The sequence below is a fragment of the Mya arenaria genome, chromosome 4 (assembly GCF_026914265.1).
Source record: "Mya arenaria isolate MELC-2E11 chromosome 4, ASM2691426v1".
In the NCBI taxonomy this organism is placed as follows: domain Eukaryota; kingdom Metazoa; phylum Mollusca; class Bivalvia; order Myida; family Myidae; genus Mya; species Mya arenaria.
Window position 1 is genome coordinate 49,104,349 of NC_069125.1, and position 23,858 is coordinate 49,128,206.

Below are 23,858 nucleotides of genomic sequence, written 5' to 3' on the forward strand. Positions count from 1 at the left end.
TAACATTTTGTTTGAAGTATAAGAGAATAATAACCGCGCAGCGCTCGGCAACATATGCATGGTACTTAAAATAAGTATTTTTATCCGCCCCCGTCGAATAAAAGAATATAAAAAAAATAAATGAATAATAATAATAATTAAAATGATAGTAATAATAAATGATTAGAATATAAAGTAAAAAAAACACAACAATAAAACAACAACAACAGGATCTGTGTTTTTCATTTAGGAAGAAAACAACATATTTATATCCTTTTTTATCATTTTAAACGAAGAGAAGACATTATTTATTGCGAAATTTTGCACACGTTGCTTGCGGATTGGCTAACTTCTATTGGCGTCGATTTCGTTCTCCTTGCTAATTGTATTTAAACGTTCTTTAGTGACATTGCTTATGCTTTCGGTTGTTTTTAAACAATACGTGATGATTGTCAAAGATATATATCTATATATACAGATTTATCAATTACATATTAACTATATACGTATCTATATAGATACAGTATTCTGTGCATAAGTAGCTATATTGTCTAACTGTGGTATCATGAAGTTCGCAAGCTTGGTAATGGCTTCCATCATCCCTACATTACTTAAAGGTTTGTTTTACTTCTTCTTCTTCTTCTTCTTCTTCTTCTTCTTCTTCTTCTTCTTCTTCTTCTTCTTCTTCTTCATCTTCTTCTTCTTCTTCTTTTACTCTTTTATTTTCATTGCTATTGTTGTTGTTGTTGTTGTTGTTGCACTGACTCAGGAATTATCCAACAACAAATCTCTATAACACAGAAACTTGACCTGTACGCTGTGTTTAAACAAAGGGAAAACATACTATAGAACAGTATATGCACGTTTTACAACTCTACGCGAGCTTGAAGCGATAGTTCGAAACCCGTGTTATCACATTCTTATGACATGTTAATCGGTGTAGATGTATACTGATATATGCAGATATCGTTCAATTAAACTTCAATCAATTATCATATTCACAAACTGTACTGAATATTTTAATCTTAGGCTGTCGAGTCGAAGATGGTGATCAGCTTTACGGTTTTCCAATGCGGAAGGTTGATAATATCGTTCACGTTGGCAATTTAATCAGCGACAGCCTGATTCCCGAAAAATGGTACAGAACAGTTTACATGGGCAAACAATATTTACTTCTTGATATCAACGGTGCCGCCAACTGGAAACTAACTTACGGAATGTGTGGAACATACTATCCTATCTACTTACAGGGTTTGTATTTCATTTAATTTAACAATTTTTAATGCGTTCTCTTTCATAGAAATGTTTTTTTGCCCACATGCTTACCCTTCTCAGGGCCAAAATGTATAAACGGAAGTATTTTAATTCTTTGTTCTTAGTACTCAGCTTTCCTTATAATATCATTTTACACTTATTTGTTGTTTGCGATAATAGCTTAACAAATCTCCATCCATATCTGTTTAAATTAGTTGATTTAGCATAGTTATCAAAACACTTTTCCTTCATATTGCTATTAAACTATTTAGACATGACACTCACAAGTATTTGTCGTTTTAGTGTGAGCTAAAGTTACATGTTTGTAATCATTAGGTGCGATGGCAGCCCTTTAAAAATCATATTTTGATTATTGTCAAAAGCAAATCGCATTTATTTTATTGTTAGTCTAGAAGTTTTATCATATCGTTCAACGATTTGAAGTATTTAAAACAAAGGAGGCGAGGCAAATAATTCATTTCAATGTCACTTTTGTAGACGCACATCCTGATATTGCAACTCTAAACAGTCAGTCAGTCGAAGTAACAGCTTGTACACTGAACCTCAACACGGAGTGTTTACCAGCGTTAACTGTTTATATTCGGAAATGTGGGGAGGAATTGCAGTACCTTCTTACAGCTTCAACTCCCTACGCAGGATACTGTTTTGGTACGAACAACTTCTTGAATATCTAGCCGATGGTATTTAAATTAGAATACAAAAATCCTGCATATATTCAATATAACTAATTATATCGTGATTTAACGATGTTGTTGTTGTTGTAGATGATGATGATGATGATGATGATGATGATGATGATGATGATGATGATGTAATCATCAATTGTTTGAGTATACATTTTACATCGACCTTCTCACAGTATTGCAAAAGTGACAAATTTAAATTGAAAATAAGCAGTAAATGTAATGATATGTATAAACCTATATAATTGTGTTTTCTAAATTTTAGACGAAGGTCAGACAGTATACGGTAAGAGCTTAAATATATATAAATGATATAAATATTAAACAATTAAATGTACGTATTAAAATATTTCAAGAAATTTGAGGCATGAATACCATAATTGTTTAAGTTTGATAAAATGTGTAAGCCATTTAAATGCATAATTAATAAACAATACTAATACCCTTCGATGTGCGTGCATATCAGTTTAGAACTGTATTCTTAGTCATGCTGCTAATGCCAAAATATACATCTTGAAACATTGAACTTCATTACAGACCCGGTAAACCAGCCAGCGCCAGCTATTGATGATGTCGATCTTGGACAAATCTCGATCACCACTAGAGTAGTTCACACAAGCAGGCCTGCAGGTCCGTTTGGACTCCAATATATACCAACTACCCATTTTGTGTGCTATTTTAACATGAAACTCAGATACTTCTACACTGTCAATTGGTAAGATAGTAATGCTTCTTTTACTGACCTGCATTAAGAAATACATACTTTTCAAACCTACGCCCCTGAAGTAAACTGTTTTCATCGACCGTTTCATGGCAATACCCCTCGAATTTAAACATTAACTACGTAAACATGGTAATGCATTATGTTTGTTGTATGATGATGATGTGTGTCTCTCGTTGGTGTCTGTATTTCCTTGATACTTTTACCTTTAACATGCTTAACAAGGTTTACTTAGCTTGTCCCTAAATTATCTTATTTAAACGTGTTCCCATTGTATGTATGATCATCAGAACCTTATGTCGTTCCCTGTTTAGGTACATTGACGGGATTAACTTGACCACCACGGGTCCCTCGACTGATTCAATGGAACTGTCATTAACTGAGACAACAATAATGAACACAGTTCGTCCTGGGTTTACGGTAAGCATCCCCTTCGTTTTCATTTCGTTCAAAGCCAAATGATTACAATTTTAATTGCCATTACCTGAGCAAACCGAAATTCCATCACTCATTCAATCATATAAGAGTAAAGAACGACCGGACAACCGTGAATCGATGATGATTATTCATGTCAAGTATTTTTACTTTTAGATTAAATGCGGTGTTCAAGCCTCTGTTCTCAAGGAAAGCAAGAAAACCGACGAAGATCTCAGTGAGGAGTTTTTTGCTGGAGTCAAAGTAAGTTAAGTCTTAAAGTTGTAGTATTGGTTTAAACAATATGTCGAGGACGCATTTTAAAAGGGCACCAAAGGTGAAAAAATCATAATTTAAGCTTTGTTTTAACTGAACCCGAAGCCGTACTCTCTTGCAAGCATTTCAGTCGAAAGACAATAAGAATATCTTAACTTTTGGCGTGTTATGGGAATTTTCGCATAATTAGGGTACATAAAAATTAACATGAAATTGCTTGCAAAATTTAGGTAGTTATAAAACAAACAGTAATATGATATTTTACATTTTATTACGAATAATTTAAAAACGCACAAACACAAAGGAAAAAGAGTGTCATGACAACAACAAAAACATTCTTAAATGAAAATATGCTGCAATGGCAATTGATTTCTAAAACCATCATACAACAACTAATACCATTTTGATTGCAAAACTATTGCAGATAAATAGTGTTATATTAGTATATCATTTCATATTTTTTTATCAAAATTTATGCAAAAAGCTACAGAAACAAGCTCAGTAGCAAAAAGTTTAAACATAAACCCGGTTTAGTGGCACTGGGCAAACGACATAGAACACAAAATCACAAACAAGAAACAAAGAAGAACAGCACAAAACTCCAAGTATTCTTTTGTTGCCATTGTAACAATACTGAAATGTAGTATTTCACTTACATATGTCCTTATTAGGGTTTGAGCCAATTTTTGAAAAGGGCAGCGTGCTGCAGAAAAGGGTTAGGGCGTTAAGGGGGGGGGGGGGGGGGGAAAGGGCACATTATATCGGGCTATGATTATTTTTTAATTTATAATTATGACAAAAAATGTTATAAATATAAAGATTGAGCAGCTAAAAATGTAAAAAAAGTTTGAACGTATAGTCATATGTTAAGATCAGAACTGAAAACATTTTTATTTGATTATCTTAAGCATTTAAATCTATGAAGGCATAATGGTGCACAGGCTGCTTTCTATAAGGGCAAAAGGGTGCTATGACCCTTGCATAACTTTCTAGCAAAAACCTTACCTTATTCACACTATACAAACTCAGGTTTAAAAAACATAATATTATTGAAAAATCTTTCCCCTATCATCTTCAATCATGACAAGTTTTTACATGATGTTGTTTATTTCAAAACCACCAAGATAAAGTGTTGTGGTTTTAATTTTAAGATTCACTATAACCACAGAATTAGATGATTAAACAATTAACTGCATTGCACTTACACAATTTTAATACTGTCATCATAAATATAAAATCCCAGAAAAATAAAATGTTTTGACTGTTTAACTGCTTTTTATCCAGCATGAATAGAAACTATGGTATAATATTTTCACATATTTTTCAGCCATAAGCCTGTATGAATTAACCCTGACTTTCTGTGAAATTCAAAGAAATAAAACAAAATTAAAATTTCCATTGGTCATTATCAACTTTAACTTGAAGCCCCTTCGGTAATTGTAAAATTAGACAATTGAAGTAAAGGAGTATCGGAATGATCTTTAGATCTTTGATTGTTTAAAGGATGTACAATTATATTTTCTCGCAGACGATGTTTACAAAACAGTAAGACAGGTATTATTTTAAACACACTCTTGAAAATTTATGTAGGTTTATTCGAACTATATTTAAATCATGCAACCGAACTTAACAATACTTCACATCATATTCTAACATATGAAATTAAAATTAAAAAAAACAAAAAAGGATAAAAGATATAACACAGCACTTAACTGAAAGAAATAGAAAAAAAAACCAACTTACCCTACAAATAAATCCTTAGCTTCATCAGTCGCCGATGGCCAAATTTACAACCAAATTATTCGTTCATTCACTAAAATATTCCCATTCATGCATCCGCACTAAACTCACGCAGAAAACGCGGAACAAATACATCTACACTGGCGGTACGCTTTGTTTACTCATCTGTCGTTTAATATTTATTACTGTAACCTTAACCGCTATGTATAACTCATTCTTAACCCAAATTTCTAGTATTGTATATATCTTATCCATAATGAACAAGAACACTCCCAACCTCCCCCGTCAATGTCTTGCCAATACAAGTAGATATCTATTACACTAAATATTAATTGATACTTAACCTTGAAACGTATTTGTCTCCATATTGAATTTCAGTGTCGTTATGATATGTATAAATTGACTATATCTGTAGTATGATTGATATTACCAAATATATGATTACCTTCACTTGTGTAACATGCAAATCGGATACTACTATCACTCTGTATAACATTGTACTTGCCAATGATATGTTTTCACGAAAAATTATATAGCCAGACAGAGCCCCTGGTGTTTTATACCGCAGTCTAAACAACGTAGTTGACACGGTGTGATTATGCCCCATTTTGTAGACGGGATAAAACAACAGTGGCCCTGCTAAGCTTTTATACATGTACATGTATATATGATTATTGCATTTCGTACTATTAATCAGTTATTTCGAATTCCTGTACCCGATTACCAATATTTTAACATGCGTTTTTTATATATCCTATTCATGTTGTTGTATACATTGTAACCTGAATTAGTAAATAAAACGAGTTTTGAGTTGAGTTTAAAGCTAAACACAACGAGTAAAACGCGACAAAATAGAATATACATTGTTTCCGGACTTGATTGCTTTTGGTGTAATACAGTACTGCTTCGTTTTCGTTTAATGCGTTGAGACCAACTACTGAGACATAAACGTCATTTTGTGAGGTGACCATTTTGCTGACGATAAGAAAATAGAGGGATACTGCTGACCAATGGCTAACCATACAGATAAAGAAGGACATTCTTACTAGTAAAATGAAAGTAGTAGAGTTGTTTTATGATTAATTATGCACTAGCGGATCCAGGTGCCCCCCTCCCCCGTCTAAAATCGTCCAAGTTTACTTTTTAATTCAATAAAGGAGAAAAAAGTAATAACATACCCCCAAAATGCACCATTTTGAACTAGAAATTGTTACTTTTTCGTTTGGAGAAAACCCCAAACCCCACTGCAAACACTTTCAACCAAATAGAGTTCGAGGAGGGGCGCGTCAAAAGAATTCGCCCCTAAGTTACGCCCCCTCCAACGTCAAATCCTGGCCCCATTCCTGTTATGTACTATATGTTGTCAAAAAATCGTTATAAATGTTAAATTGGCAGGTGACCTTTATCTTGTAATAGCACATGCAAACAAAGGGAAGTGACTAAGAATTCTCAAACATGTAAAGCTCCTTTTAAAAATCGATACGTTTTGAATGTTTTCGTACTTGATTGTAATGAACCAAAAAAAAAAGAACCTCGAATGTATTTGTGAATAAACTATATGATAAAATTTCACCAGCGAAACTTTAAACTCGATTTGCACAATTATCACTATGCCGACTTTGTAACCTTTCTACAGGCGTCGTAACAATTAATTATTTATAATTTAACAACACTACACAAATAGGCACTAAATATACTCATTATAATTGTGAAGTGAGAAAAAGGATGACATTTCAAGTCTTTTGACATTTTTTTATCTGTATAATTAGTTCAGCGTTCATCGTATGTATACTTGTACTAAAGATGTTAGCATAAAGTCTTGTCAACATCCTTTTTGTCGAGTTGACGGATTAAAACACGACATATCCAATAGTGTGTCCACTAGTCCACTTATAAACTTAGCATGTCGACTAATTTTGGCTCCACAAAACATTTATTGCAATTATTTATTGTTAACAACCTTTTTTATCGACAAAATACGTGAGGCTAATTATTGGATAAGAAAAAAACAACCCGGGAATGGATACGACAGTTGAACGAGGACACGAACGATGACAACGACGCGGAAGGCGTCCAACAAATTCTGGTGTAAACGGTTATAATACGTAGTGTTCGCCCAAGACGCCATATTTATGCACATAAATGCACACAAATGGAAATGGTTCAATTGCGTGTTTTTACTTCTTTTTAACAGATTGAAAATAGAACGATACATTTACCAAAAGGAGGTATAGGAGAAATTGTCTTGAAAACAACGATCCCAGTGGCTTGTCAATATTTGGACGGACTACCTATTCATGATCAGTGTAAATTGACATTAGAGGTATGACTCAATGTATATAACAAATTAGTTTATCATTACGATTATTTATTTTTGAAATATTGTTTTTATTATAATATATACTGAAATATTGATATCATGCTTCCATGTGATATCTTTTTATCGAACCCATTCTAACAATGACGATATTTTGATAGATATGTTAAATGGGTTGTCTTAGTGTTTTGCGTCTCTCGCCTCGTGTTTGTTTTGTCTGGATCATTGTTTCGTTAAACAGGATTTGGGTTAAACTTTAGGAAACTTGGTCTGTCTATGTAGTTTTAAGTGTTTCATTCAATAAAATACAATGAAAACTACAGGGACCAGCCCTGTAGTCAAAAATGCTAGTATAACCCTGTTTAGAGACCCAAGACTAGGTCTCAAACGACGCTGAAGGAGAGACACAAGCGAATAAACACCACAGACAGACCACACACGCAACAAAATAGCTTTTTCAATAAATTCAAACCTATTTATTTTACAACGATTGTGAAACAAGTTATTGCAACATTATGTTTATCACTCTCGTTGGCACGATTTTACGCGAGAGTGTGGTCTGTGTTGTGGGGGAAACCGGAGTACTCGGAGGAAACCCACTTGTCCGGCTTGTTGACCACAAACCAAACTCACATGCACCCAGGCGGGAATCGAACCTGGGTTCGCCTAAGTGCTGGAAGCTTTATCAAAGGCAAGATGCCGATTTGCCAATTATTTTTTTTACTTGTAATATATGATGGATTAACCGCATTGGAATTGTCCGAGTCCCTGTAGTATCATGACATGATGACGATATGAATATTCTTGTAAGATACAATCATAACAATGTTTGAATCATTACATGGTTTGATAGATGGGTAAAAAGAAAATACCTGAATGCACCGGAGACGTACGAAGCACCACGGACTGCAACAATGTGCTAACAGTAAGTTTACTTATATATGTACTGCTTAGTCTTTATCGATTCTGTGTATTTGCAGAAATACCGTTAAATATACCGCGTGAAAGGTTCAATCATCACTTTATGTATTTCCCATACTGTATAAACATTTGTTTCTAACATGTTCCATTTATTCAATATTTATAATCACAAACTAAAGGATCTTTGATATTTTTTTTGTTATCGTAACTGACACTTTATATATGTTTCATTTTAAAAACCTGAAAATAGGCGTTGAAGGCAATGAAGTATGAAACAAGAAATTCATATAAACTAATAAGTGAACCTTTATGTGCATTAGTATTGATAGTCTAGGAACTATATCTATGTGATCATTACCAAATTGCCTTCTTTTATTAGAAAAAAGTCCTTAGCACAATATATTGAAAATACCAAAACTACCACATGGTCTTGTCTGTTCTGAACAATTTGAAGAAATTCCCATTTTCTATTATTGAGTTGGGTTTTCTATGGAAAACTCTCATTTAAAATATACTTTTTTTAACCAGGCTATTTTTTAAAAACTTTTTTTCCATATGAAGTGCGATCAGGTTTAACATATTTCAACCAATTTGTTTACGTTTAATGAAAAACATAATCTTTACATACATCGAGGGTAAACAGGTTGGAAAACATAGGATAGTATACGTTTTGTTTTAATGTAATTATATAACAATATGTTTTGCGAGCGTTTTGAAGTTAAACTTCAATTTATAATTAATTATATTATTAAACATGTATTGCGAAAATCAACAGGCGGGTTTTTACCCCAACTATAACTGTATAGTATATCAACTTCAGTTTTCATACTATTGCTTATAGTAACACTATGCTTTTAGTAACGGTGACATCGACCTTTATCTCGTTTGCCTCAAATGCAACCCAAGTTTACGTCTTCAAAACAGCTTGCATTATACCAAGTTTTAACACTAGAAGCTTTTCAATTTATTGCGCGTAAACCTTTTTCTGTCTTAATTACAACGCTTTTAAAATTAACCCAATAAACTCAAAAGGTTTTTCATGCTCTGTCTTCAAATACGCTTCTTATACAATAACTTCCATCACTAAAATACATACGAAAACCATTCTTAAGTTTTGCAACAGCGACCATGACCTACAAAACACACCCGAACTACGTCTTTACATTTATCTACCAACAAGCCAATTATCCATGAAATCTTACTGAAGTTAGTCCAAGCTTCTTCACTCCCATTCGCTAATAATGCTCCAAATGAGTATAAGACAACTCCATAGCGTAACTCACCAGTCTTGTATCTTGTATTCGAATTGTTTGGAAAAGTATCTCTTCTGATAACTTTAATTGTGGATCTTAATAAAAAATGATGACTTAAAATAACTGTTAAATGTAATATTTTTCTTACAGTTATCGAAAATTTCAACAATATATCAAAATCCATATATATAGTATTTCATATTTTTGACAATGACATGTAACTTTTCTAAGGGCTGTTACCTATGTCTCTGTGCTGTAAAAATGCAATAACACAAAATGACAATAGCAACGACAAGTTATTTGTCTCGTATACATCCGCAAGACGTCTATATTGTATACATTAGCAATATGCATATCTAACCGCGTACAGTTTGATGTTGGGGCAATTTTCTCAAACGAAAGTACTTGGATCGGGCACTTCCAACTGGCATGTAGCTCCAATAATCTTTTTTAAGATCCCCAAGACACTGCGTAATAAGTCACGTAACTGTCTTGTTTGAATGCCAAACGTAAAAACACCTGGACAACATATTTAATTTTGTCTACGTTTTAAATTCATATATTTTAATTATAAGAAAACCCTGACAACTTCTTTACTGTTTAGACGACATTTATGCAGAACTAATTACTATGTTAAAATATGGTTAAACTATACATACCGATGCAATTACTTTCACTGCCTTTAATCTGTAACGAATACTTAAAAGTATTGCTTCTAACTTTAAAACAATTCTTCTTTTGAAAGAATCTGACACTCATCGTCATGTAATACAGCATTTGAAGACCACATCTTATTCTGCTCGTCTAAGAATCAGACGCTGACAAAATAAAATTGTGTATATCATATGATGACAGATTCTTTATTTGTACAATTAATCGAGATGTTTTGCATTTTTTTTCACTTTGTTTCAACAGTCGCTGAATGCAGATGGAACCTTTGAACCAGCAGAGATACGGTTCCCAATTGTAACTGTGGACATTGATTACAACGACAAAAGCGTGTTTGACATCGATCTCAGATTTGGGTCGCACACAAGCGCGTTGTGGCATAATTATGTTCTTCCGAGTGTCCGGGTAAGATTTGTCAAAGTTTTTCACGTTATAAATTTTTTACATCATTACATACATCTCACATGCATTTCATAAAAGAAATTTTATTTCTAAATTTAAAAAATGGATTACCAATAATGCAGCATGAACTTGTAGTTTTAACATATATTTGACATATTACCGAACAGCTGCTTCTGGGAATATATTAATAAAATAGTTTTTTATGATCTTATGATTTGACACTTATACTAGGTTTTGTCATATAGTGATAATCCTGGTTGTCCGTCCGTCAGTTTTGTTTTTATCATAGTTCTAAATTAAAAAAATGGATTACCCATAATGTAGCATGAACTTGTAGTTTTAACATGTATTTGACATATTTACCGAAGAGCTGCTTCTGGGAATATATTAATAAAACAGTTTTATATGATCTTATGATTTGACACTTGTACTAGGTTTTGTCATATAGTGATCATCCTGGCTGTCCGTCCGTCAGTTTTGTTTTTATCCTGAATAACCATAACCCATTAAAGTTACCAATAGTAACAAATCATAAAACTATAAAAATATTGTCAGATTTATGGCCCGAGTTTGTTATTTAAATTCAACAAATGAATTTACTTAACATCACAGCACGATTTTGAAGGAATTGAATAAGATTTAAAGAATCAATATATTACATATACCTCTTTCACCAACATCATCAAATTGGCTTCTTTGACATAAGAAAAACAATGTGTATGCATTTTGTGTATTTAAAGAGAAGTTAGTGAAATTTCAACAATTAATAATAAGCAAGCACACGTTGAACTCGAGCACGTTTTAAGAGCAATAACTGTTGCCCATTGTTCCCAAATGGCCTCCCTTGGCATTTTTGTGTTTTAGTTAATCACTAAATAATTTGCTTTTGAAATGAATGAATCTTGAAGCATTAAGTGATCGCGGTGTTGAATCTTCAATTTCGAAGAACCATAACTCTGTGACATATTGTTTCCTTATTTCATCCGTTGCGATAACAAATAGGTTTGACCATTATTCAAGGCATGAATGATTTTGTATTTGAAATTGATTGATGTCAATAAGTGTTTGTACCCTTTAGGAGAATCATAATTTTACAATCCATTCTAGTAATCTTTAATCCAAAGGCCCCATGGTAACTTTCATTTTATATTTATTTTTCTATAATTTGTTAGGGTTGCTTAATTTAGAAACTGTATTGACATTGGGTATGCTTGCAACGGATGGCAATTATAAGCAGTACTCAGTGCCAAAACAAAATTGATTGGTTTATTATACAGAAAATAAATGCATATAAATTCAACAGTAACAACAGATAAACTGTTTGTTTTTTATCTGTAAGCAGTATTTTTTTATTTCATGGCCCATCACCTTAATCCACTATTAATATACTTGCATTTTCTATATAATACAAATGACAAATATCTGATAATGCATTTTTAAGATAACATTTTTCTTAAAATATATCAGAATGCCTATTTGTTAAAAAACATTCTTAATTATAATCGAGTACTAATTTAAATATTGTTAGCATTAAAAGGAGAGTTTCCTCTTGATTCTCTTGTTATCATTATTGTTCGAGATTTCTTTTCAATTTATTCACTGATGACGCCCTGGACATACTATACAATCATGAAATCATCAATGCAAAAAAGACGTCACGATTGAAAATAAAGCAAATACTGAAAACAAAAATACTGTGCTTTATATATGTTGTTAATCTTACTTAATTTCATCTTAGCATTTATACTTTTGCCAAACCGAATTTAATTAAATTATATGAAAATACCACACACTGTTCTTCGGTTACTTTATATCTGCAATGCATGCAACAAGGCAAATGGCATTGTTTTGTGGTGTTGTTCGTTATTTTTTTTATCGACCGATCATTTGTTTGAAAAAATATGACACGTTTTCTCTTATAGTACACACTCCTATTCAACTCGTCTAGGATATATGATAGTAAGCTCGGTATTTTGTTGTTTTTTTCATTAAAGGTCATTGTGGAGGACACGGAAGAGTACAAAAGCAAGTGGTGTTACTCTCATATTGATCCACATATGAGGACTACAGATGGAAGGTTAAATTATTTCACTTTTCAATAAATTACGTGTTCACTTTTACTCTATATCCGTCTGTCTGTCCGTCAGTCTCTCCCTCCGGAACACTAGACGCTGTAATAAGAAGAATACAAGCTAGGTTTTGAAATTAGAATATAATGCACGTTGCTATGGCAGCTAAAATTCCCAAAAAGAGATCCTACGATAACTCAAGAAGTATGCAAACTAGGTATATAAATTTTGTCTTTAAGTGTTTAGGGGCCAATAAGAAAATTATGAACATCATTTAAAAATATTTTGTTACTAGCTTACTACTCAACGAAAACTGCAGCTGTCGGCGAAATAGGACAATTCCAAATGTATGGTAATGTAATAAGTACTGTTAAGTCTTACCATAGATTGTTATCAGCTAATTGGTTTATTAGGTACTGCTGCTGTGGTTTATTTTATAAAAATAAGAAAAAAATGGTGAATATCTAGTTTACAGCTAAACCTTAGATATCTTAAAATACCAATAAACAATTCAAGATCAAAATTTGTACAATGATTTTGAAACCAAAAACGGTTCTCCATGTACAAAATACATTTAAAGAAACTTTTGCCTGATACAGGAAAACTTAGAACATAAGCTTTATTAAAAACAATTTTGTACAGAATCTTATTTTAGTATAATAGTGAGCCAAGAAGTAAGAGAATGTTTCTCAAATTTTAAAGCCAGTTCACATTAGTTTTTACCACTGCCGCACTGTCATTTTGCTTATGTTATGCACTTTGCAACGTGTACTAGATGGATTAGTTTGGTATTCAAATAAACATCTTGGATGAAAATAGCATTTGACCACGATTAGTTTTCTTTTAACAGACATTACGAACAACAAAGCGATGCCGGAGTTTATATGATGTACACCAATAAGGCGTATGACATTGAGGTAAGACATGTAGAAATAGCTGTATCAGGGCTTTTGAATCTTCTTTAGCAGCCGCCGAAATTCGGCTACCTCACATCTGAAAAAAATAGATAGATTTATTCCAGCATTTTGTAGATAAAAAATACATATATAAAATTAAGGCAGCATTTTATGTGCTGATGTTATAGTTGCGTTTGTTTCAATGTTGTGTCAATCTGCTATTGTTTGGAATAAATGTGCTTGAAGCACTCACTCGTAACGCCGTAAAATTTTATTTTTAAATGTTAAGCAATGAACAGGCTACGCCTCTTTCCAAGGCCCTGTACTTTTCTACTATCTTGATATATATTTATAACGTCTTTGATTTGTGTTTTAGATTCAGACACTGAATGTTATTGTGAAAATCGGCGATTATTAGAAACGCACTTTTACTGACAGTTGATCGATACTTTGCTTTTTATAGTTTATTAACATTTCATTTTAGATTAAATGGTAGGTGGCGTTGGCACTTGACAGTAGTCCTCTCAATAAACAGTCTCAATCAAATATGGACATATTTTATTCCACAATGTACATTACATCTTTATAACAAACACTGATATAGATGCGTTTTGTACACTTGAAACGCTAAACTTTACTGTGTCTCAAACATGCACTTGATTTTATGTTACGCAGACCTATTGTATATACAACTCGTTACTAATAACTTTTGTAAACAATGCAAAATAAGACTGGGGAATTTATGCGCCAACGTTATACTTGCAGCCTCGTTCTGAGATTGATGTTTACGAAATATATTTATAGAAAACGACACCAACCATGGCCAAACGTCGATTTTGACTGCTGTATTGTACAACAATACAGGCATATATCCTTAAACGTTAAACCATACAATTAATTTGCAACGCAAGAGCGTTGTATCGAAACATTGAAAACAGTTTAAAGCAAATAACTAGCACATGTCCTTCGAATCATCAAGGCGATTTGCGCAATATCGCCAAGCTTGATTAGAAGTGAAGACAACACATTGGTATAAAGGCCGATCTTAAATGTTCCCAAAATAATTGGAATGTGTTTGATGTCACTTGTCTAACAGCCAGTAAATGCAAAATTACGGGGACTGTTTATAGTTCCCGACGATATATCCGATATGACGCGTGTATAGTGTCATCAAGTTCACACCTGTGGCATTACGGGTACATCGTTGTAAAAACAGAACAGACGAAGATGACAGTTGTAGGCAAAAAGTTTATTAATTTATTAATTCAACAAAAACATCGAATATTCGAATACCGATTTTGACATTCGAATACCAAACGTTTGATCGAATATTCGAATATTCGTTTGCAGCCCTACTAATAAGCCATTTAAATACATGTAAACCCATGGAACTTGAGACGTCACATTGCCGTTGTTTAGTGGAGTCCATCCTCTCAGCAATTAACATCATTTATATTTTTTACAACATGACAATACGCATTTATTTAACAACGCATCCAAGGCAGTGTTATAATAGTTCACATAAAAACAACGAAAAACAACAACATCAAAATACAATAAAATAATTCCTCTTCACAATAAAAATGAACTCTTGAAGAGACTTCGAAAGAATATCGCTTTGGTAAATTGTTAAAGTCTTTCAATATTTTTTTCAAATAATGACCCGCCCGGGCCCCAATTCCCAACAACAACAAAAATAACCTGTATTGCTTCGGCGATTACAAATCGTAACAATAATAAACCGAATAATCATCATTAAAGTGAGTACTTTCAAGGTTTCTTTGCAAGTTAGATTCGGTTCTATATTTTAGCTCGATGTATCGATCCGTTTGTAATTTATAAGTGAACGTAAGTCTATAAACCTAAAATCAAGCCCCATGTCGCACGTCTTAAACCAAATATAAAACTTGCCGTTGCAATGCCGTTAAATTTTAGCACCATGGAACATGATAAGCGATCAGCTGCTACTATGACCCAAAGTACTTAACAATAAGTTGTTTGTATATAATAGGTACAGCAGAAAACTAAACCATGCAACAACGATCATGCAATGTGCGCCTGTGGTGTTGCTGTTCGTGCAGGGAAGGACGTGTTCATGATAAATAGATGCGGATCAATCCATTACATTGATTTTGTCCATTGTGGCGAAGGGGGGATATTGGAAGTTCTAGAAATAAACTCCAAAAAATATAGGGTAAGATTATATTTAGCATTCATCATGTCGCTATTGTTATGAACTATCCTGAAGTTTAAAACAACGCACAACTTTCTTACAGTAATCTTGACTGTTTTATGTGATGCTTTTAGGTTCTGACACCAATTGGAACACGTATTGAAATTCGTCTTTATGGTGGTAGCTATGAAGGAACGATGAATATAGACATATACATGGCTCCTAAAGATTTTAACAGCATTGAAGGCCTATGTGGAACATTCGACAATGATGTCAATAATGAGTTTTTGGGCAGTAATGGTCAGCAACTGCTGAATGAGAATGACTTCGCTGAGTCATGGAGGTAAAGTAGTTGATAAATACTATATTTGGTTAGTAGATTTTTGTGGAACCATGCGTGAGTGGAGGAAATCGCCATGTTATTTTGTTATTATCTTAGCATTTAAAGTTTTTAATCATTAAAAGATCGTGACTTAATTCTCACCCTTTTCCATCAATAAACTTTAAAACAAGTTCAACACACATACCTGTCGATTGACTTCATAACTCATAACAACATACTGCCATCATCAGCGATTTGATGTATACCTCAAGTATCACGCGGAACTATTTAAGCGGTGGACGGCTTCCCCAAAGGCACAGTTTCCTCTGGTATAAATTAATCGATTAAAATTAATCGTATCTTTAAACAACGCTCGCAAGTATGGCGCGGTTACAATCGAAATAGTGTTGAAGCCATTTTTGGGAGGTAGAAGTTGACCGTCTGCTCGATGCAAACCTGACATTGCAATCATGATTTGTTTCACTGATGGACGATCACATTGCGAAAAGTGAACATGCATAGAGAAGACATATTCAAATAATAATAATTAAACAACAATGCAAACTACAGGGACAAGCTCAGTAGTCAAAACGTTAACGATAACCCTGTTCAAAGGCACAAGAAAAGCCAAACATACGCTAAACGAGAGACGTGCAACGCTGAAACCATCACAGGACAACCACACAACTACATTTGTTAATAAATGGTGGAGTTACCGCCTAAGAACGGTCTGTGAAACAGGTGTTTACTGACTGCATCATAAGTTAAATATTTTTCTCAAATATATCTACAACTGGTTATAGTCTAATTGTATCTGTCATTTACTTTAAACATGTTTATTTTACAACGATTATGAAACAAGTTATTTCAACGTTATATTAATCACTCTCGTTGGCACGATTTTACGCGAGTGTGGTCTTGTGTTGTGGGGGAAATCGGAGAACCCGGAGAAAACTCACTTGTCCGGCTTGGTGTCCACAAACCAACTCACATGCGCCCAAGCAAGGAGTCGAACCCGGGTCGCCTAGGTGAAAAGCGAGTGCGCTAATCACTGCGCTAACCGGACAATCTGTCATTTGTTGCATATATGTAATACTGTATCATTTGGCATTCCAGAATGGACAGTGACACCCAAAATACTGGTTTGAAGGAAAAGAATCTTTTCATTAACTCAGATCGAAGTTTGCAGTCATGGAAAGAAAGAAATCATTTGTACTGCTTTTGTCAAAGCGGAGCCGCGAACTGTTCGTCTACTCAGTATTACAAGTGTTCATTCCCAAACAGCATAACGCCATTAAAATGTCATGTTTCCAAAGGAAACAGGAAGAAGCGAGGAACAGATTCTCACATGAAAGAGTTGCGGCGACTTTTTGATTTGATGAACTCTGTCGACCCCCCAATGCACTATTTGTACAAGGTATGCATCATTAACATGCCATTCCTAAATATGCTAATGTAAATATTAAATGACTAGGCACTATCTTATTTCAGTCAGTTCCTTTGTTTTAGTATTTCGTACGCAGTACTTATAAAATCATGATAAACTAATATGTTATATGTGTATATTTAAAGCGCCAAGCAGGGGCCCAGGATATTACCACTGAAGATGCAAATAAAGCATGCACGGCTTTAATAAACGGAAGTTTAGCGGTGCAGAGTTATTCAGATTTGTCGGCGCTTGAAAACCCTCAAGAAGTTATAAAAAACTGCGCGTATGATGTTAGGGTACTGAATACGAAATGCTTTAATTGTACCATCGTGCCTTTATTGTGAGATAATGTCTGTTTACGTTTTAGTTAACTGGTTTCCCGTTGACATCTTGTTGTTCAGTTACTTTATATAAATAAAAGGACATTTTTTAACAATTTTTATGTTGTAAATGTTATGCTTAGGTTGGTGGAACGTTAGTTTGGGCAAACGCACATGTGGAGTCGTATAACGACTTGGTAAAGAATATGATAGACTTACAACCGGAATACGCTGCTAACAACACTGAGAGGATAGACGTTTTTCTGGCAAATACTTGTCCATCTAACTGCACAGGAAACGGAAATTGCACACTCGTAAATAATAGTGGGGAAGGTATATATTATTAATCTTTTCATCGCTTAATCTTGAATCGGGAAATATGACATAATAGTATATCGATATAATTGTGCATTCAGTTAAGAACACCAGCAACCTTCATTTATCTCATAAATGCACGATCAATAATTAATTTGAAAATGAATTACTCGTACAAGAATAAGGTTTCAAATCATTTACTTAAAGAGGTAACCATTCCGTCATACCTATTACTTCTTTGACTTATGCAGACAAAGAAGTTAAAATGTTATCTTTTCTAATGAAGGCTTTTTTGCAGGCGTGTGCGTTTGCGATGCATTTTACCATGGAGCTGAGTGTTCGATCGATGAAAGAGATCCGTTGATAATAGACGACATAGAAACTGGGGGTGAATGCGACACTGCTGAAAGGTCCGACAACTGTCGATGTTTTGCAATAAGGAGCGGTGCCATTTTGCGTTCCATTCAGTGCAATGTTAAGACATTCAAGGTAAGAAAAATGTGTCATTCAGCTGTTCTGTGCGATGTTTCTTTTCATCGAATGAAAAAAGATCTGCTTTGTTATCATCTTTCACCTCATCAACGTTACGAAGGATATGGAATATTTTTAACATTATCATGTCATTACTGTTAAATTATTTAACAACGGTCGTATCTTTAGAATGTGAATTCCAGGAATACAGCTTGTTAAAGGACTTAGTGAAATGTAGCTTTCTATGTATGGTCTACGGAATATGTGCCTATGAGCAAAAACAAGCAGAAGATTGCACCCGATTTGTTCATTTCAGATATCCATAAACGGGGAAGAAGAATTGGTTTCTGAATATCGTTCAAATGGTTCATACGAAGATATATTCACTGGGGTTTGTTGCTCCAACCACGTAAGTGTTCACGTGTTATCTTAACGTTGTCTTTTTCTGCAGCATGGTGTACATACAGAAATAATGTTCAGTGCGTAAAACCTTTATTCCAGTAAAGCATATTTTTATAAGAATAATGAAGCATTATATATTATGTCCAACATATTCTGAGAAAATAGATAAAATATGATTTGTTTCTTTTATCCAGAACAAGTACGACGCTGATGCATTTGCAGTGAAGTACGAGGTTTCAGCAAGTAACGGTGGCTCTAATTATGGCAATATCAAATCGGTCTTTGTATTTGATTCTACATGCCAAAATGTTGCTTACGATAAAAATACGAACGGGACTGTCTTTTTAAATACCGTAAGTTTATCGTCATAACGCGCTGGAAATCTCTTAGAACCATTAAAAGCTTACTGGTGTATTTACCAATAAACAAATATTGTTTCATGTATAACCACGGTAATGTAATTAAAAGAGTTTCCGATTTAACTATCTTTCTTGCTTTATACCCAATATGATTTACAACTTTGTATACTTTATCATATATTATTCTTGTGATGTACATGTATGGGACAGCACTTCAGATTCCATTTGTCGGTAATCAAATAATTTGTGGCGTTTAAATTTAAGTATCATCCTAATCACAGATATTTGTCACAATTTCAGACAAGCGGATGTTTTATCGAGAATAGGTGTTATTCTGATGGTGAAGTTTCACCGTTTAATACTTGTCTGAGATGCAACTCCTCCGTCAGTGCTACAGACTGGTCTGAAGGTAAATAAAGAGGATAAATGAGAGATGATTTTGAGCGTCTCGGTCAAAATTGAATTTAAAAATTTAGATCTATAACAAAAAGGGGAATCAATGACATGCAAGTGAGATAATCAGTGGCGTTGTTGACAACAGTCATTGGTATGTTTACTGAGGTCTGTCACTGTAAGTGGAGGATATACAGGGTAAAAAAGTGGACAGCCGAAATCGACACATAGTGCCTCTTTTGAATTCTCGTTTCGAAAATTCGATAAGGCGACAAAGGGTAAGTAAAATGGCACCAAAATTTGGGAAAATAAATTAATTAATTTGTATTAACGGTATTTTAGTTGCCCCACTTGCAAAAATACATTAAGTAGCATTTGCGGTCTTTCGCCTTGTTGCCATACAAAGACCTGACCAAAGCGAGACATAGTATTTTTTATAAGCTTCCTTCTATTGCTGTCATGACTTTTTGTTTTGAGAAGTTCACGCATTGTGTTTTATTAAATTTAATATTGTTTAAAACCAAAATGTGACACATGCAGTGCAAAAATGCGACACATATTAACCTACAAAAGCGAAACGCCACAAAATGGTGACATGTCGTGTACACCAAAAGTGAGTCGCAAAATTGACCCTTCCCTTTTCAACGCATTTTAATCCTGCATAGCAAAAGGAACGGCTTAAGAACAATTCGTCTTTCTTTTGCGACTAAAAAATTATTTACCCATGAAAATCCTTTTTCAGTTCATAAGTCAGCTTTTAACGTGCTTTCACTCTTCAGGCCGTTCCCCTTTAAAACTCGACCATAAGAACTGAGGAAAAATGTATAATTATTTTATTAATCATTATTGTGTATTTTAAGCACCATGCACAACAACGACTGTTAGTACCACAACTACGACAAACCCTACAACTACTAAAAAAACAACGACAACAACTGCAGTGCCTACGAAAACTAATGCAGGGCCTATGACAAGTACTGTTGAGCCTACGACAAGTACTGCAGAGCCAACGACAACTACTGCTGAACATACGACAACTACTGCAAAACCCACAACAACTACTAAGGAGCCTACGACGACTTCTGCAGAACCTACAACCACTACTTCACTACCCACAACAACTACTGAAGAGCCAACGACAACTACTGAAAAGCCAACGATAACTACTGTGGACCCTACCATGATTACTGCAGAGCCCACGACAAGAACTGCAAAACCCACAACAACTACTGCAGAGCCAACAACAACAACTGCAGAGCCTTCTTCGACGTCAACTGAAGATTCACTACTGCGTGGGCTGCGACTACTTCAGCAGCTCGTACAACGACTGATGGTTCAGAGACAACTAAGTCATACGACAACAACTGTACAATAAGAACAACTGTAAGCCTACGACAACAACCGCAGAAAAAACACACACAAATAAACAAAAGAAAACAATAATAAAAAAGGAAGTAAAAACATTTTCGTAGACCTTTTTAGCATGTTTAGAGTTTATCAAATGAAAGAAACATTTCACCTGTTACAAGAGCTGTCGAACCTTTAAACATGTTTTTAATGTCATATATAGAAATGAGAATAAGGATTTATGGGATTAAAACTAACTCTTTGCAAAAAGTACATTTTGAACGCCAAATTATTCTATCGAATATAAGAAATGTTAAAGTGCAATTCTGTTAAATAAAAAACTCAGCAGTGGAACAAAAAATATTTTTTGAGTGTTTGTTAAGATTACAATTATGGAAGGGATTTCCCGCCATTTCCCTCATAATGCTTTATGATATTCCAATTTCAATTTTTCTTTTGCTAAAGTAAATTTGATTATAATTTTGATTATTTCAAAGACTTGGTGTATTTAGTATGTTTGAAATATTACGTTGTTAAACGTTAATTTTATGAAAATTAAGCGTAAACTGCCAAACAAGCTGGAAGATTTAGTCAAATGAAACATTTTTAACTAAACTTATTGAAGTTGGTAACACAGCTGGTACTGTTCTCAAAATATTTTTTTTTCTTAATGAATTTATACTTTACTTAATACATAATTAAATAACCTTTATTACTATATAAGTTAAACAAATGAACATTTATCTTTTATCACAAGCTATACATTGTTTCCAGTTTTATATAACTATATTATATAAAACATTTCCTGTATTAAACCTGTGTTGAATATCAATATCACTTGGCATATTTGTGAACAGTTTAATTGGAAATTAATTGTTGAAATGTTATTATTCCTGCAAGTCATACGTTTATTTCTCATTTTGTAGACATGATTAGAGTGTGTTTTTTTGAATAAAGTATTTTATTTTCCATTTCAATCATACGAAGTACATGTTCCTCCGGATTGTATGAGATTCTTAAAATATCCGTCACTTTCTGTATTTAATCCTGATATAATGTCATTAACACATTGACAAACTATAACGTCATCGGACTGGGTATGACGTCATCAATTAAAAGAAAGTCATGTGATTACTAGTGGATATTTTCGCACTATTCTCTTGACTTTAAACGGAATCGAAACGATCGGATACAAATTTTGTTTACGATTATTCCTGGTACTACATTTCTGCAATGGTTGTCATTGCTTTGTCAGTTCGTGGTTTCCGGTTCATCATCAGTGCAATTAACACAGATATCTGAAAAAAATATCGGATGCCTGGGTACCATCGTGGAACGCAATGTTAACAAGTCGGAAAGAGATGTGGAAGTTATTTCATTTCTATTTTGCACGAGCATGGTATAAACATTCATTTGCAAAATGATGGATTATATGAACGAATCCTTATGATTGGATTAGAAGATATCTGTATGTTGTTTGCATACGAGTTTTATTTTCGCCAAATTCAGTGTTCAAACAATAAGATATCTACGGGTTTTGTATTGATTTGTTTCGTCACTTCTCTCACTTATAGCTCCAAATATTGGGTACGTATTTTTCTATTACATAAATAATGATTATTTTGTTGATGGAATTCTAAACAATGACTTTGAGCATGGTCACAACACATTTATTGTCAATAATAACATTTAATTTCCAAAATTTAAGCCATTATGTTATTTATTGATTCCGTGCCAGTTTGCACGTGTCGTATTTATGGCACTTCGTACAAATACAAGAAAAAGAACCACCTGAGAGCACAATGGACATTTTTGCTCCAATTGTTAGGAAGGATAGATTGATCTAAGTATGGAACACGGTTTTGATTTATTTTTAGGCTGTAGGACGCTAAGCTTGCATATAATACATATTTACAATAAAAAATCAAAGCGCTTAAAGCGTTGACAGGTTTTCAGCCTGCTAAGACTTGTGAAATGGAACAGAAAATGGGTGAAGATTTCTCAGTTTGTCTCAGTAATTTCAACCCAGTGATACAAATCTGTTTATTTTGTCCACGGGTGAAATAGGTTGAGGACACTTTACATTAATAAGTACAGGCAGTATAGTAAGTGGGTGATTCGATCCAGACGAATTTTGCGCGATCATCCTGACATTGTAGAAAGAGATCTTAAACATACTTTAATGTCCAAAACATTTTGTTGGATGCATTTGGCTTGGCGGGCATGCCCTGGTAGTAAATTAAATACAACTCAGGCATGTTTGAAGGGTAGCTCAGTGGCCAAAAATTAAAACATAAACCTCATTTAATGGCAAAGGGTACATGCCAAAGAAATAGAACACAAAAAAATCGCAAACAAGAAACATAGAACAACACCAGCACAAAACTCCACAAACAACACAGTGCATATATACTATATAAAAAACAAGGTGTGAATATCAAGGATTGTTAGGTACCGCCTTGAAACGGTCAGTAAAATGTATATTTACTGGGGATTTAAACCAGCTTGCGTGCACAACCTCACTCTTATCCCAACAATCCAAAATAAAGTGAAAACTTAAAAGGTAAATCTTATCTTAAGCAGTGCATTGTTTGTGCACCAAATTTTTAGATAAGGTTTCATATGCAATTGCGTATTACTCCATACGTGTATAATTGAGTATTTAGGGTGACTGATACTTCATGGTTTTGATTTATTTGAGTTTCAGCTTAA

General features: G+C 33.8%; 1 protein-coding gene across 2 annotated transcripts; it reads left to right on the forward strand.

The window, feature by feature from the left end:
- The first annotated feature begins 381 nt into the window (after window positions 1-381).
- On the forward strand, window positions 382-22,123 carry LOC128230569 (von Willebrand factor D and EGF domain-containing protein-like). Of its 2 annotated transcripts, XM_052942969.1 has the most exons (22): window positions 383-596; window positions 1,009-1,230; window positions 1,732-1,902; window positions 2,203-2,223; window positions 2,475-2,652; window positions 2,973-3,078; window positions 3,250-3,336; window positions 7,283-7,411; window positions 8,259-8,330; window positions 10,495-10,653; window positions 12,645-12,727; window positions 13,570-13,636; window positions 15,627-15,809; window positions 15,923-16,131; window positions 17,227-17,527; window positions 17,683-17,835; window positions 18,003-18,192; window positions 18,473-18,663; window positions 18,962-19,054; window positions 19,242-19,400; window positions 19,707-19,815; window positions 20,660-22,123. In XM_052942969.1, the coding sequence occupies exons 1-22, from the start codon at window positions 545-547 to the stop codon at window positions 21,172-21,174; spliced, it is 3,450 nt and encodes a 1,149-aa protein (XP_052798929.1). In that variant the 5' UTR covers window positions 383-544; the 3' UTR covers window positions 21,175-22,123. The 2 variants fall into 2 exon arrangements, with proteins under 2 accessions (XP_052798930.1, XP_052798929.1); XM_052942970.1 differs by lacking the exon at window positions 17,683-17,835 and having other exon boundaries at window positions 382-596.
- Window positions 22,124-23,858: the final 1,735 nt, after the last annotated feature.

What these genes read in the sequence shown, in the direction of transcription:
- LOC128230569 (XM_052942969.1), top strand. Translation starts at nt 545, where the DNA reads ATGAAGTTCGCAAGCTTGGTAATGGCTTCCATCATCCCTACATTACTT. An exon ending in CGAAGGTCAGACAGTATACG is followed by an intron (nt 2,224 to 2,474) that starts GTAAGAGCTTAA and finishes ACTTCATTACAG; the next exon opens with ACCCGGTAAACCAGCCAGCG. An exon ending in GGACTGTCTTTTTAAATACC is followed by an intron (nt 19,401 to 19,706) that starts GTAAGTTTATCG and finishes TCACAATTTCAG; the next exon opens with ACAAGCGGATGTTTTATCGA.